This window comes from Lipophrys pholis, assembly GCF_963383615.2.
Source record: "Lipophrys pholis genome assembly, chromosome: 8".
Taxonomy (NCBI): domain Eukaryota; kingdom Metazoa; phylum Chordata; class Actinopteri; order Blenniiformes; family Blenniidae; genus Lipophrys; species Lipophrys pholis.
The window spans coordinates 8,679,376-8,695,453 of NC_137630.1; the positions used below are offsets into that span (position 1 = coordinate 8,679,376).

Sequence of the window (16,078 nt, forward strand, 5' to 3'; positions counted from 1 at the left end):
ACAGACAGCATGTTGTGTCAATGCTGCCAAGAATACTTCGACAGACACTCCAGGAAGGACATGAGCAATTGCACCCTTAACAAATCTTTCACACATTTCTTTTTTTTTTTTTTTTCCCACTAACTGCAGGAACTTTGCTATGCAATGAGAGAATCTTCAGCTGGGATATTCTGTTGTCCTGTAGTGGAAGTTAACATCTGTGAGGCCTTCTATTGGGCAGACGATGCCCAGAGTCGGGTGAAAAGAAACAATCACATGGTTTTCTACCTGAATGCTGCACTTCAGCTGGTTGCATTTACTGACAAAAGGCCAAAAATACGCGTCTTTTTAAATCCCCGTCAAGCTTTCCTATGGGATATCTCAGTATTGAAAACTGCAAGAAATAAATCAAAACAAAACAAAGAGTGACAAAGTAGTCAAACACAGAACGATTGCTCTCTGTTTCAGCAGAGTTTAGTGTCAAGATTCTGCAAAATAATCCTAAAGGTACAGTATGTAGTGCTTTGAATTTAAATAGCCATGAAGATGGGGTAAGATAGATCTAGGTAAGGTCACCTTTGTGCATTGTGTACCAATAGTGACCCAGTGTGTCATCAGTTCTGCTCTTTGGAATTTTGTTTGCGTTTTGGTAAGCAATTATCATTCACTACTCAATCTGCCACTCTTCTTATTGGACTGAGGACAGACTAGAAGCCAGATTTCAAAGACTCAATAGTCTTTCAATAGTTATGAATTCAATGAGTTGTTTCCTCGGAAAAAAGATACTATACTTTTAAATACTTAATTCAATACACCAGTGTCGGGTTAGTTAGGTATTAGCTAACTAATACCAATGCAATGCCAATATAAACCACATGGTGGGACAGAGAGTCACATCAGCATTTAGCCCGTCCTTTTTTGAAATGGGATAAGATGGAATATTAAACACATTATGGCTATTTTTAATACTGCTATGGGTTATTTGGGTTTTGAATGATCTGGGATAGCTGGGTAATTACAGCTGTTGTCCGACTGGACGCTACAGTAGCTCACATCTACCACTTCACATCGATGAACTCCTCCATACTGTACCTTTAAAGACCCTCTAGAGACAGCGATGTATACTTTTTGCTGCCACGTAGATCCATTATCAGGTCGCCTGACAGGTCACACCAAATATGCACCGACCCAAGATTTACACAAGCTCGATGAGTTGATGAAGAAAGAAAACCTACAAACTAAGGAACATGATTGAATTAGTTTTGGAATGCAGAGCCCTTTTATACTCCGAGAGCAGGGTGGATAAAAAACAAAAACAAACAAACACTTGAAGTTAATGATCAACATGAGTTCTTTGTTTTACCGTGGCGGGGTCTGTGCTAATTCTAAGTGTAAAATGAGTTGCTTCCTAAAACTATTCTCCAATATCAAAACCCCAACACAAATCATTATTTCCTTAATTAGATTTTTTTTTCCAGGTTTCATGACCAGGCTTGGTCAATGTACTTGTAAAGCAAATGGCATACAAAAAGACTGCATGTGTGACGTTTCCCCCAAAATCCACAGGTTGAAAACATTGTCTTGAAAGAGTAAGAGTCCCTTGTGTTGCTTCCAGTCCCATTGCCAAGTGCAGGTTGTTTTAAGGCAGTTTTCTTTGGGTGACGTCCATTAAGTGCATTAACAGCATTGCCAGTACGCAACAAAACGCTGGTCCTCAGTGGCTCCGCCGTGGGAATGAACACTCCTTTAGTTTCAGATATAAACAATAATACACAGTATTCAATACTAGTGGTGCGTCAAGAGTTTGTCATTGCTGAGTAAATGTGTGTGTAGGTTTGCATGTGAAGACACTGAACAGCAGCGGAGGAAAAAAAACAAAAACAAAACAAAACCCTGTTCGGAGAAAGCGTGCCTACTTCCTGGATTCACTTCATCGGGACAGGAATACAACCCCACGCTATGTCGGCTGTTATGAGTCCACGATGAGAATCAGACAATCTTACATAAGAGTTCAGATGAATTGTGGGGGAAAAAAACAACATTTCATCAAAATCCAAAAAAAAAAAAAAAAAAAAAAAAACATTAAATAATCAACAAAGAGGAATTGTTTTTCTTTTCTTTTTTCCCAGAGCTTTGGAATTTCTTATGGTTCACATTATGGAATGAACAGTGCAATAAAACAACAAAGGACAATTGTCCTTTCTTTGTTTACAGAAAACCACAGTTGTCCATGTTGTGTCTTCGTCTTTCGTTCTTTCCCCTCCGGTTCGTTGTCGCCCTCTTTTAGTGGTTAAACTGCATGTAATGACATCATCGCTAAGACATTGACCTGACTGCTTCCTCTTCTTTATGGAAGTTTAAAAAGCTGTTTGGTTTTTTTTTTTGCATCATATCCATCAAATGCACTCTGATGGTGTTCATCAGTGTCACAACAGTGGGTTCATTCTGTGTCCTTCAGCTCTGATACGTGAAGCGGTGCAGCGACGAGGGAAAAGAATTTACAATCCGATCTCCTTCCTCTGGATCCTGATGTCATTTTCTTTTTTTTTTTTTAAGGCAAAGTGAAGGCAGTCAAACAGTTGCTGGTGCTTAAAGAGGAAGGTCCTCAGAACTCACACACAAACACAATCACACATATGTCAGTCATGAAACATGAGAAGTCTATCAACGCGGACTTGTATTGCTCTTTGGTGAGGTTTCAGAAGGTTTCTCAGCTGCAGGTAGTGCTGCCGGCTTCGGCCCAGTGGTTGCCAGCATTGAGGTGTTCATACAGGCAGATATGAGAGGTTCAGCATTGTGTTGGTGTGTGTGTGTGTGTGTGTGTGTGTGTGTGTGTGTGTGTGTGTGTGTGTGTGTGTGTGTGTGTGTGTGTGTGTGTGTGTGTGTGTGTGTGTGTGTGTGTGTGTGTGTGTGTGTGAGGAAGGCTAACAGGTCTGGGGGATCAGTGGCATTCATGAATGCATCCCCTTCATGTTCTCTGACAGCGCAGGAGGGCCCGGTTCCTGAAAGTGAGTTCTGCGAGGTGATTGGTTGGAGTTTCCTACATGGAGTTGCTGTCGTGCTCCATCGGCTCATCTGGGAGGCTGAAAGTGGAAAAAACAAAACTAGGTTAGTTGGAATCTTTACAAGAGCTATGAATTGGAAAGGTCTAAATATGCCAGTGTGAAGCCCAAAGCATTAGTGGTGTTAGGGAGAGTCCACATCCACATCGTCAAAGTGGATATTGTGCACGCAAACTACAGCACATGTGCAACAAATGAGCTTCTTCTTTAATCAATCCCGGATGTGCTTTGGGTGTAACGTCAAGTCAGATTGTCATCTTTCATTCGCTTTCCCAATATGGCCCGGAGTAGTAAAGTGAAAACAACAGCAGAGTCTTGGGATGAAGGACGGTCGCGGTGTTAACAGATCAACTGTTTCTGTGTGACAGCTCACCTATCTGAAGGAAACACACAATAATAGGAATACACCGATACCGATACCAGTATCGAGTATCGGGTCAAATACTGTATGGACTACTCATAAAAGATCCTCGATACAACCCGGCGAGTTTTACATAACGTCATCAGCAACATCACCCGCAGGCAGACAAGAGAGGATGAGTGATGAAGTTTAAGAAAGTGGTATCGGTGCGTCCCTACATGTTACCATATGCAGGTGGATCCCGATTCCCAACCCAACCATCTCTAACATTTCAGCAAAATCAAAAACAAACATTGAAGCTCTAATGTAAAACATTATGTTATAGAAGTCAAAGCACAGACAGAATAATGACTCTAATAATGAGCAATGATCAGTGTTTTTGGGGTACCTTTGGCCGGGAAGGACTCCCACGGAGAGTGACGCCAACGCATTGACGGCATCCGCCTCCTCACAGTCTCTGGTCTGAGCTGCCAGGTATGATAAACCCACGGATCCACTGGAGGCCTTCACATTCTGCCAGTACTGACCTGAAACACCAGCACAGGCATGTCAACGGTCTCAAAGCTAACTCTGAGTAGGTTGGGCTTCTCGTGGCAGAGGAGTTGATGGAAGAGGGAGAAAAGTCTCATCAACCAAAAATCTGCTCACTTTGTATCTGAATGACGGTCTGCAGAGAGCGGACTGCGTTCGCACTGGGCTTCTGGAGGAGGACGTCCTCTGGCAAAGGGTCCTACAGGATGGAAACACGTCAACACACAACTTTAATCTCACGTCTCTTTAAGAGCGAAGGCTTGGTTAAGCAGTGACTTAACATATATACATATAAACATGAATCACCCACACTGAGGTTGGTTTAGAACAGGGGTGTCAAACGTAAGGCCTGTGGGCTAAAAACGGCCCACAAGAGGCTCCAATCTGGCCAAACTACCAAGCAAATTGTAAACATTTCAAAGAAAATAATATATAGATATATTTTTTAAACAAATGTTTGGACATTTGACTGCATTTGCACCAGACGGTTTCATTTAAATTGGCTTTATGTTGAGTTTACGCTCATTTTCCCTAGTAATTGTTTGGTTTTGTGAAAATGTCCGGCCCACTCAAGGTGAAATTGTGTAATTGTACGAATTGCTTCCTGACTAAAATGTGTCTGACACACCAGTTTTAGAGGATAAATGGGTGGATACTCTAATATCAAAACCCAGACTTAAGAAGATCCTCGTGGTGCAGAAATACGTCACTCCACTAAACCAACTAAATAAAGCCTTTAGCGGTGGGTGTAGATGCTTTCCGATCCGCCTCACCGGTAAGCCCAGGAGTGCAGTGACGCAGGCTTCCGATGCGTCACAGATCGCTGTGAGATCGTGGCCTCCCTCCAGGGCCAACACGAGACGACCTCCTGCCAGGGACATCAGCTGGCGGGTCAGGAAGCCAAAACCTGAGGCACACATGAAAACATGAAAACCCTTTTCACTGGGGATCGTACTGAGTTTTTCTATAGTTTCCAATATTTTATGAAAACACAGTATATTTTTACTGAGTGGGTCCTCCCCACTAATTACTATAAGAGCGGCTCAATCCTCTTCTTCATTGCATGCTTGACCGAAGCTGCAATAATCTATTAATACCGCCAAATACCCACACGGCCATAAAGCCAACTCTCTGTTTCTTGCTAAATTTGAGGCTGTGAGGTTTCAAATCCTGCAGGACAGAATGTTCAGTCGGCGGTGGAGAATCGTGCTTACATTTGGCGGAGACCTTGTATCCGCCAAGAGGAGCGGGGTTTCCCTCGGCCGCGTCGAAGCCGGCCGACACCAGAACCACGTCCGGGGAGAACTCCTGGGCGATGGGCATCACCACGGACCTGGAGGGACACAAAGTTTTTATTCCATTCAACACCCTGAAAATAACACAAAATTAGATCACTTTACACATGCATGTACATATATATATATACATACTGTATATAGACATATATAACGCACTGTTACATATGTAGACAAAAAAAACCCCACAATTAAATTACATGTGTCGTGTTTTTTGTGACACGTAAACGTTTGAAGCCTCCATTGTTTCCTTTGGCTGAGACAATAATGGGACACAAAAATAGAACATAGAACAACAGAGACATAAAAAAACAATACTTTTACAAGAAGGAGCAGCAAACAAAACAACTTTACTTCTAAAACCGTGTCGCTGCTGTACAGATATTAGAGCCGAACTTTCTTTGATTGTTAAAGACACAGTAAGATTGAACCCTTTTTACAGAATCTGTGAGAATATAGAGGGAGAAATGATCATTTTTAGTCACTTTCATATTTTAGAGTGTGCTGCGATACGGCGCTTCCCTGCAGTGTCTGTCTGTCTCTGAGCGTTGATGTTTAAGACACTTCAAGTTATATTTAGTGATAAAACGTGTGTTTCTACAAAATAAGCTGTAATCCAAATGTTCCTTTTTATTATTTCTTCTCAAAAACCTAAAAGACAATAAGCTTCTCCTTGGCCCTTGAGTCTTTGAAAACCACTAGAATAAAGTGATTTACTCCTCTGTCTTGTGGCGCAACGTGATAATAAGACGATGATCCAGATTAAGGCCCCGTTTACACGACGTTTAAACGAATAACACCATCTAACGCACACAGAGAACAATGCGCTGAAAACACTGAAGCACCTAAAGAAACTGTCTTTCTTTGTCATTTTGATTCACTCGGTATCTTTAAGCGAGAAATAAAATGTTTCCACATGTAATCCAGATGATGGGGTAGTAAAGGTACAGGAGCGCTGCAAAATCTGAGAGCAAAAATAACACAAAGCATGCATTGTTATGAATGAATCCTTCTCACTCAGAAGCAGGAGGACTATTTACTACGGCCGCGGTGCACGTGTCGCGTTTTCAGAAAGTTCCACATTGGAAGACTTTGTCAAAAAGTTCAGTTTTTCAGTGGCTCCAAGCACCGTTGACATATAAACTGACCCCCAAAACGCTACGAAAGTTCCACTTGAAAACGTTAAGTAAACGTCTAAATCTTAAACATGACATTAAATGTTTCCTTCATTTCTTGTAGATTATTTGAGGTTATTTTTCCTGCTGTGAAGTTGTTATTATATAAGTTCACAGCAAGAAAAGAGAAATATACAAGCTGAAAACCAAACTATAACTCTATCATGATTAGCGTTGTTTGAAAACAGGAACTTTTAGATTTGAAGGACTAGCGTCTGGTTTCTTTTCAACTACTGAGAGTGTGTCTTCGCTTCACTTCCTGTCTCACCCACTTTCTCTCAGGAAGAAATAGTGGAGGATACACCACCTAGTGGGTGCAGAGGGAAATACTGTTTTAGTTACGGCATCTGGTTTCCTCAGTTTAAGCTGCACAAAAAATTGGATTAATAATCGCCTAAAATCACCAGGCTCACAATGCCGTTACATCAAGATAAGTCATCAAATCATAAGTGATACGTATCCGACTCCTGACAGCTCAAGTCCTAACCAGCTGGAGCCCACATTTCAGCTGAATCAAATCTCACTGAGCTACTGACAGATTGACCTGAAATTGGATTTATTTCATCTGGCGGCTCACAAAGGAAGCCCCTAATACTGGGTGATTTCCAAACCGGGCACTTAACCGGCACAATACAAATATTTATGATCTGGTCCGAAAGAAATCACTAAACACGACGACTGAAACCAGAGTTCGGCTGAAACCGTGTTGACAATGAGCGATTGTTCCTCTGGAGGAGAACTTAGAGAGATGAAAAAACGTCCCGAAATGCCATTGTTGTTTGGGAAGAGAAGCGGCGCTGTCCGGAGGTGGAGAGAGGCTCGACTCTGCAACGGAGTTCAAAGCCGCAGCGTGCGAGCCTGTTTCCCATTAGAGGCTTGTCACTCTCCTCACGTCATTGACAACAGAGAGAAAAGAGGAAAAGAAGTCCATCTGGGATCCATTTACCTTCATTATTCTGCTGGGGGGGGGGACCTCCCCCTCCCCCTCCCCCTCCCCCTCCCCCTCCCCCTCCATACACACATACTCACACAAACACGCACACATCTTAAAGCACACGTTCGCATATCCAAACGCATACTGCTGTCATGACCGCATGCAGATGGACAACATGATCTCACGGAGAGAAAACGACGACCCGGAGAGACAAAACGCATCGAACTCAAACACAGAAACCAGAAACACAGTTTTCTTTTGTCATTGTGTCAGTTTTGCGTTGACTTTCGATTCAGTCTGTGAAGAAGAGGGCCCAACTCTGACATAGCGACGTGAGAATGGATCGAGAGCACGCACGCACGCACGCACGCACGCACGCACGCACGCACGCACGCACGCACGCACGCACGCACGCACGCACGCACGCACACACACAAAACCGCAAAAACCCCCGACTCCCACCTCCCCTGTAGAGCCATTAAAGCAGCCGCGGTCCCCTCCGAGAGGGTAACTACCGACAAGCTAATGGAAAGATGGAGGGGCTGCAGAGAGGGCGGGGGAGAGGAGGGGATGCTTATTAAAGATCAATCAGGGGAGGACAGGAAGAGGGTGAGAATGTGTGTGTGTGGAGGGCTGGTAGCGGTGGTGGAAACATTTTTTTGAGAGTGCATGGGGGGTGGGGGGTTGGGGGGGTTGGGGGGGTGGGGGGGGGTTTGAGTGAAGGATAAGGTGAAAAAGCTCAGGCTCACAAAGTCCAACCCATACGAAAACTTTAAGGCTTTGGGTTTTTTTTTTTTTCCACAGTCTGGATGAGAACTTTATTAATTACTTTCCATGAAAGAAAGGAAGAAGAAAAAAGCAAAGGGGCTTCCCATTAAGGCCTGAAAAAAAGCGATTATGTGCACTGGCACACGATTCATAACAATAATTAGGAACTCCCACAGGAAGCCTGCGTTCAAAACAGCTCAATTTATTACTAATGCTCCTCTGTGAATGCAACACAAGCCCCCACTCATTCTGCACCTTTTCTCTTTACGTTCAAACAATTAACTGTTCTGGATTCCGGAGGCCAGACACAGAAGCGATGCAAATAATTAAAACTCCCAACTGGAGGGCAGATGGAAAGTTCATCTGCAGTGTTGGTCTGCAAAGATCAGTAACTCGCACAGTCCGGGCACACACAACTCCTTTCTTTCTTTCTTTTATTTGTGGAAGGGGGGACGGGGTATTGGGGGCGACTAAAAATGTGGAAATATATTGATTTATGCCTGTTTGCTTGTTGTATGTTTCTGTCCTATCATTTCTTTCTTCTTCTATCCCCTAACCCCAACTGGACCAGCAGAAAGTCTCCACTTCTGAGCCTGATAGTGTAGAAAGTCTGGTCCTGCAGGTTTCTTCTTGTTTAGAGCTTTTTTTTTTACACATAATGTTGTATAGAGCGGATCGATAATGATATGATTTACTATAGACGCAAACACTTAATGTGGGACGTTAATCTCATTCTTGCAGATCACAGCTCTCCCTCTTTCTGAGTTGATCCAAAGTTTTTTTCATTGGTACTTTATTTGTACAATTTTTGTGAAGAAATCATGCAAATTGTTGTTGTTGTTTTTTTCATATTTAGAATTGTTGTTTTGAATTTGCATAACATTTATGTAGAGTGTTTAGAAACAGACTTCGCTCATGTTCAGTCAGTCTTTGTACTATACGTGTTTTGTGCATGTTTATGCCTCCATTACCATGTATTATGCAGCCCCAGCAAGAAAGGGTGTGTCCACTCACGTTGAGCTTCTCTATAACGCTTTATTCTTCAACTAGTCTGAGAACGCTGAGGGGTTCCTAAACTCACCAACAAGCAATGTTGGAAAAGAGGTTCCAATATACGCATGCACCTGGCTCTTAAAGGAGAAGAGGGGTAATAGTCTGATTTGAAAACTAATTTTGATCAGCTCATCAACCTTTTTAAATCTCAATTTCTATTCATGCTTATTACTTTGTGATCGTGGCCTGTGGGCTCCTCCCTAAAACCCCGCAGGCAGTGCATTGGCCACCTTCAGTTTAAATGATTTAACTCAGTCTTGTGACCTGACTTCTCATGGGCTGAAACTTAACTTAAGTATTCTGTTCACATCCTTCTTTATTCAACATCATCGCCTCAATGCCAGCTGATGTTTTGAAGTTCTTTCCATGCAAATTGCACACCGTGTATTTATTTCCCTTTGTGTTACTTTGGTGGGAGAAATGTGTTTTTCAATAGCGTTCAGCTGTAATTTCTGGATTCCGACTCGGCTAACATTAGTAGTTATTGTGAAGCACTGAGCAGACAATGATGTGCAGGTTTTTGATGCGGTGAACTCTCCCCAGCTGCTGCTCCAGGCTCGCTGAAACAAATACAACACTGCTTACAACGTCTATTGAGTCCAGGTCTCAACACAAGGCCATATGAGAGCATACTTTGTATTAATGTAGCTGTTAGAGACTCAGAGGAGGGGGATTCAGCGCCACTGTGTCCTGAAACAAACTGCATTCATTGTGTGCCTGTTATCGTATCAATCAAGTTCTGGATGGTGGAAACCTCCCTCTGTGCAAACGGGCAGAAGCACAGAAGACTCGGCAGCGTCCAACACTCTGGGGAGGTCTCTCACCATGAAAACAAAGTACCGACGCCAACAGCATTCTGAAGCTACTGAATCTGCAAAAATCATAACAGGTCTGAACGATTTTGACATCGGCTGGTAAATGGTTTTAAAACAATCCAGTGCGCTTGGGGCTCCAAACTGCTTACAGGACATACAGCACGCGACAATTTGGGTGTTTTTCTCATTGCAGCAGCATGAATATTGGACATTTCTGCAGATGTAACCTCGTCTGACTGAATCCGAAGTGCTGGTAAGACTGGACATGTCACTTTGATGAAGGCTGATCTGTTCCACCTCAGAAACACAGAGTAGTGAGGACGCCCTCCCCCTCCCCCACCCCGCCCCACACGCTCTCTCTCACTCTGTTATTAATGTTAGGAAAATTTGTCTTTCTTCGCTGTGCTCCACAGGGAGCTCAGAGGTCAGAGGTCAGGGTGGTGAAAACGCCTCAAAGCGAGCTCAAAGCAAGCTCCATGAGAGGTTGTGCGTACTTGGCTTGTGTACAATGCCCGTTGTGTTTGCACTGCACGTAAACATATTGCATTCTTGTGTGTGCGTACACCCCTCCTTCGCCTTTATGTCTGCGCCCTCGCCACCGTGCCCCCCCCCCCCCCCCCCCCCTTTTTCCAGTAACCGTGTGGTTGCCACGGTTTCCTCGGGGCTGGATGCGCCAGACAACCGAAGCCCACACGACTGAAACTTTATTGGTGCTAAACACCCACCAATGACAATTATCCAACCCACCAGCAGGAAGTAACGGTCCGCAATCTGTCAAACACACGACGCGGAGAGCATTTACTGTAAAGCCTCTGAAGTTATTGGAAACAGGGAGCGCCAGACACATGCTCTCCAAATGACAAGGATTATTAATTAGGCCAGAAAGTACGTCAGAGGCGATGTGGAGCCCGGCCTCTGATCAGCTCAAGCGTGTTTGTTGTGGCTCGGTGGAAAGGAAATGAGAGACGATTGTGTGATCAGGGCGAATCTCCTGATCCTGATCAATAAAACGCTGGGACGCAGGTGCTGGCGGGGAAATAGACGTATCCCTTTGTTGAGTTTTCAGCTACATTTCACAACTTTGGACTGATTATTCTCTTCCATATGTACTGGACTACTTCCCACTGGCATGTAACAACAGAGTAAATGACTCATTTTTGTCCTTTAGAAAGTTTTATGCTCCTGTCGTCATGAAAACAATAACAAATCCCACATTAATAGTAAAAATCATCATTCATGGATCAAAATCTAATTAAAAAAAAAAAAAAAAAGGCCACAGGTATCACTTGTACTGTAATTGAATTCACCTAACAATACAGTATGTAGGACATTTTACTACCAGAAAGTATTGAGATGTTTTACTTCACACACATGTGAAGGTGTTTTGTGCAATCAGGCACAAAGATGGAAGCAATAAATCCTCTATCCAGTCATGAGTTGGGCTTTTTTTGGTCTCGAAAAGTGTTTGTCAAATGAAGAAAAAATAGAAGCAAATAGAATCTTACATTAAGCCAACACAATAAAAATTGAATATTTGGAAAAATTTCCCATCAAATGGGTCTCCATAGAAGGATATATTCTTTTTTTGTTTACATCTCAGAATGTGTAGAACCTGCGTCTTGCAATGCTCAATGAGCATGTTTATAAAAAAAAAAGAAAAATTCAACTCACATTAAAAGGCACTATCACCCCCTATTGTCACGGAGTTTTGTAATATACAGCGCAATGTTGACTTTAATCTTGATATTATTAAATTTTTCCCAGACAGAGGCCTGGTCAGGATCCACCCAGTTGACCCTTAAGAAGAATAAGATTTAGGCCTTGTTTACAGAACAGCAATTTCAAGTGAAAACGTAGAACTTGTTGTTGCAGGTTTTTTCGAAAACGCTTCAACTCCTGGAAACACAAGAAAACGCAGCTTTTTTGATGCTCCGACTGTCTCTGTATATGGGGAAAAACTTAACGTTTTGGAAACGTTGCTACTGCGCTACTGGATTTGTGCGAGTGGATGGACGACGACGACGACGACAACGACAACGACAACGACAACGACAACGACAACGACAACGACAACAACAACAACAACAACAACAACAACAACAACAACAACAACAACAACAACAACATATGCTTCCAGAGTGTCACGACTACCCGTCCATATATTCCAGGGACTTGATAGTTTTATAGTAATAACAATCCAATTTAGTCATCAATCCATATTATTGTCTGGTTTCTCACCATCGTTAATGGTTCTAGCATATTGTTCTCTGCGTGTGTGTGTGTGTGTGTGTGTGTGTGTGTGTGTGTGTGTGTGTGTGTGGTTTCAATACAAAAACAACCAACAACAGCAACTCATGGCCTGGCATGCCAAATACATCATTTTCAGCGTTTCTATCAATTCCGTGTAAACGGACATCATCAAAAAAATCCTTGCCACGTAAACACAAAACTCTTCTAAAACTAAACTGCGAAAAAACCTGAGGCCGTTTTTCACTTGAAACGTTGTCGTGTAAACGGGGTCCTAATGTCTCTGGCGGAGGGGAAACATGTAACGGTGCTAATCCCTGTACTTTCACCGTCTGGTTGTGCTATGCTGTGGAAACTAAGCTGCACTGGGCTCCTACCTGAACGCAGCGAGGTACTCAGCATCTCCCATGGGCGGGTCCAGTCCTCCCGTCCACGCCACGTTAACGTTGAAGCCCTCACCAGCTCCAGAACCCACCTGAACCCAAAGGTTTGTTCAGATTTGTCACGGGTGATATTATTCATTGGGGCGACTGAGTTAGAAGATCCCTGAGTTCGACCCACCTCAGCTGGCGAGCCACTGCCGGGGAAGAAGTTCCCGTCATCGTAGCGATGAAGTGAGACGTAGAGGACGCTGGGGTCGCTGTAGAACACCTCCTGGGTGCCATTACCGTGGTGAACGTCCTGGCCAGGAGAAAGAGAGTCAACATGTCCATTCAGTATGAGCAGCATTAGAGCAGCAGGCCTCATGAGTCGAGGGAAGAGAGAAGAACACGATGCCTCACCCAGTCCACAATGAGGATCTTGCTGACACTGAGCTTGTGCTGGAGCTGCTTGGCAGCTATTGCCACAGAGTTGAAGTAACAGAAACCCCTAATAGAAACAGAAACAAATATTACACTGGAAGATATAAAGAAATAGACAAGACATTTCTTTAAACTTAGAATGAGTGATGCGCCCCAATGGGATTATTGGTTCTTTATAGTCGTGGTTCTCAACCTGGGGTCCAGAACCTTGTTGAGGACTTGAAATCACAAAGGAAAGTATAACAAGACACTTTGTAGAACCTAGAATAGAACTAGGAAACTGACCATTACTTTCATTTTGCAGGATTGTGGTTTTGAATATTGTGAGAATAATCACCACATTCAGCTCAATTCCATTCTGAATGGGCTGGAATGGTAAAATAACCTTTAAATTTAAACTTTAAAATGTTTCTTTGTTGTGGTGCAGAGCATAGAGCACCTGATGAAAATGTCTATATTTTCACACAACCAAACAACTACTAACAAATCTCAACATAAAGTGAATTTCCATGATACCTTCTCATGCAAAATACAGTGAAATAACTTCTCCAACAGCTGCTTCATTGCAGCCGTAATAAATCAAAAAGCCCAAGCTTACAAAACAATGGTAAAAGACGCTCATTAAAAGACAACTGCTGCTGGAATTCACCACAACTATGGATTTTTCCTGCTTTCATTTATATTTGGTTGACAGATAGATAGCTATTAATCCTGGCATCATTTCTTTTACTGGCTCTCAGGTGATGTTTGTACAGTCCTGCAAATGTTGTCAAAAATGTTCACGACTCAGCACATGAAAGGGCCTGTGCACACAGAAAAAAAAGGAGATAAGCTGTGCAAACATCACACATGAGCACACACACACACACACACACACACACACACACACACACACACACACACACACACACACACACACACACACACACACACACACACACACACGCACACTGTATTTTCATCCATCTTCCCACTATCATTTCATAAATATCCTCTACAAAGAAGCTGCTGACAGTGCAGTGAAAACAGGAAAACACTGAGACAGACACATACACGCACGCACGCACGCACGCACGCACGCAGACACAGACACAGACACACACACACACACACACACACACACACACACACACACACACACACACACTTACAGTGGATTGGAGGGGTCTGCGTGGTGTCCAGGTGGTCTGACCACAGCGAAGCCGTTCTGTGTGAAGGAGGAAAACATTATTCTGTCACTTAGAGGCTTTGCAGTAACTCATAAAGGGATTGTTGATATTTCCAATCATTTTATTTTCAGATTTTTCTTATAATTAGAAGAATTAAGGTTTCAGCAGCCATGAAAACCAACAGCCAAAGTGAAGATTTACCATACAGACGTTTGCTGACATGAAACAAAAAGGTAGTTCTGTAGTTAAAAAGCTGGAGAATTCTTAATGAATTTATGTTTTGTAATTTGGATTTCGGTCCCTCCTATTTCTTCTCTGAAAGAAATGGTTGCAGTCAGCTCACAACACTGCCACCTGGTGGCTAAAGGGAAAACAGCCAGTTTACATTGACGTTTGATGGAGGGTGTGAAATTAACAGGTAGCTTGGACTAAAACGTGTGTGGAAATGGATTTCTCCTGAATTTATCATCAGTTTCCAAAACTCTTATAAAAGCAAAGCACAATATGTCGCTTTGCGTCCAATATTTTCATGCATTATAAGACATCGAAACGTATGTGTCACCCGATTCCTCCCAATACGTAGTTACTTTATTAAAGCAAATTCAGCTCATGCCTTTTTTTTGTACATTTAATTTCACTTCAAACTCAAGAAAAAAACCCAAAACCAAAGGAATACAGTGGAAAGCCACTAATGATGATCACACATCAGACTAGAGCAGGACGAAGCCTCCAGTCCAGTCATTGCCTCCAGTCGCTTGAGGAGGAGCCTGCAGGCTGGTTGTGCTGCACAGTGTGCACCGCTCACAACAGACCGACGCCCGATCCGTCCTAATGTCACACAGCTTAGTGGTTTCTTTACGGGGTGATCCCTTTTTTATTCCGAACATGCCAGCATCCGCGTCCTCACTCCAACCAATCAGGTTTATATTTGGCAGTTTTAAAGTGTTTGGAGAAAATGTCATGTGTATCCCAGAGTTTTAATCACGACAAGGAGGGAAAAGGAAGACATTTAAGGTCGTGTTGTGACAGAGAGAGTTCTTTTCTTTGAAGTGGCTTCGAGGCTCTTTCGACGCGCGCTTTCTCTGCTACATTTCTAACGGAATGTTTCCGCTTGCAGAGGGAAGAAACGCACTGCTGCGAGCGCCTTCGTGCTCCCGTTCCCTCCGTCTGTCCGGCTCTTTGAAACACAGTTGAAGTTCAGTCTTTCCTCACCTTCAGCTCTCTTTTGGCCACTCTGAACGCCAGCTCCACCACGCTGCCGGCCGCCATGCGGGACGCCGTGGACGTGTGCGATTCGTTCCAGATGGTGTCGTTATCAACCTGTCAAAAGGAGGATATATCCATGCATCAAACACTACGGACGGCATTTTGGTGTTTTCCTTCTTGATGTTAACTGTCAAAAGCAATTTATTGAAAAAGAGTCGTAGTAACAGAAATGTAGTTCGTTACATCACAAAGATTTTGAACGACATCACAGAGCTGAATTATTAAACAGCTTCTATCTGTGGGCACTCGGATCATCAGATAACCTTGACATTAGTGTTTTAATATCCAAACGTGCAATCCTGTTTAGAATACGTCTTGTGTTCAATTGTCAACCTTTTTTACACTTTATATTCATATATCTATATTATGTGTACAATTTATAGAAAAAAATAATGATTTATAATGACAACAAGTGCAAAAGAGTAGAGTCTGACAAATGTTCACATGTAATGAACTTTTCTGAATCTTAATGTGAACTCGCTGCTCGTTACGGCTTCTGAATTGTTGGGATTTCCCTCCGTGAAAGTGGGAAATGATTGTGTTGTATTTGGTGCTATATAAATAAAGTTGAATTGATTTGAAATGAATTGAATTGACCTCCTGGGCCACATGTTTGACAC

The 16,078-nt window shown here is 43.0% G+C and overlaps 1 protein-coding gene across 3 annotated transcripts in view; it reads right to left on the minus strand.

Annotated features, from left to right (window-relative positions):
- Nucleotides 1-2,363: 2,363 nt before the first annotated feature.
- The window catches only part of hdac7a (histone deacetylase 7a), a 74,561-nt gene continuing 60,846 nt past the window's right edge, over nt 2,364-16,078 (minus strand). For all 3 annotated transcript variants that reach the window (XM_080469790.1, XM_080469792.1, XM_080469791.1), the window contains 10 exons: nt 15,405-15,512; nt 14,175-14,230; nt 13,003-13,090; nt 12,782-12,901; nt 12,598-12,695; nt 5,148-5,266; nt 4,707-4,840; nt 4,051-4,132; nt 3,791-3,929; nt 2,364-3,062 (listed from right to left, as the gene is read on the minus strand). In XM_080469790.1, coding sequence (XP_080325916.1) covers nt 3,020-3,062; nt 3,791-3,929; nt 4,051-4,132; nt 4,707-4,840; nt 5,148-5,266; nt 12,598-12,695; nt 12,782-12,901; nt 13,003-13,090; nt 14,175-14,230; nt 15,405-15,512 — 987 coding nt within the window. In that variant the 3' untranslated portion in view covers nt 2,364-3,019. The remainder of the gene's footprint in view (nt 3,063-3,790; nt 3,930-4,050; nt 4,133-4,706; nt 4,841-5,147; nt 5,267-12,597; nt 12,696-12,781; nt 12,902-13,002; nt 13,091-14,174; nt 14,231-15,404; nt 15,513-16,078) is intronic.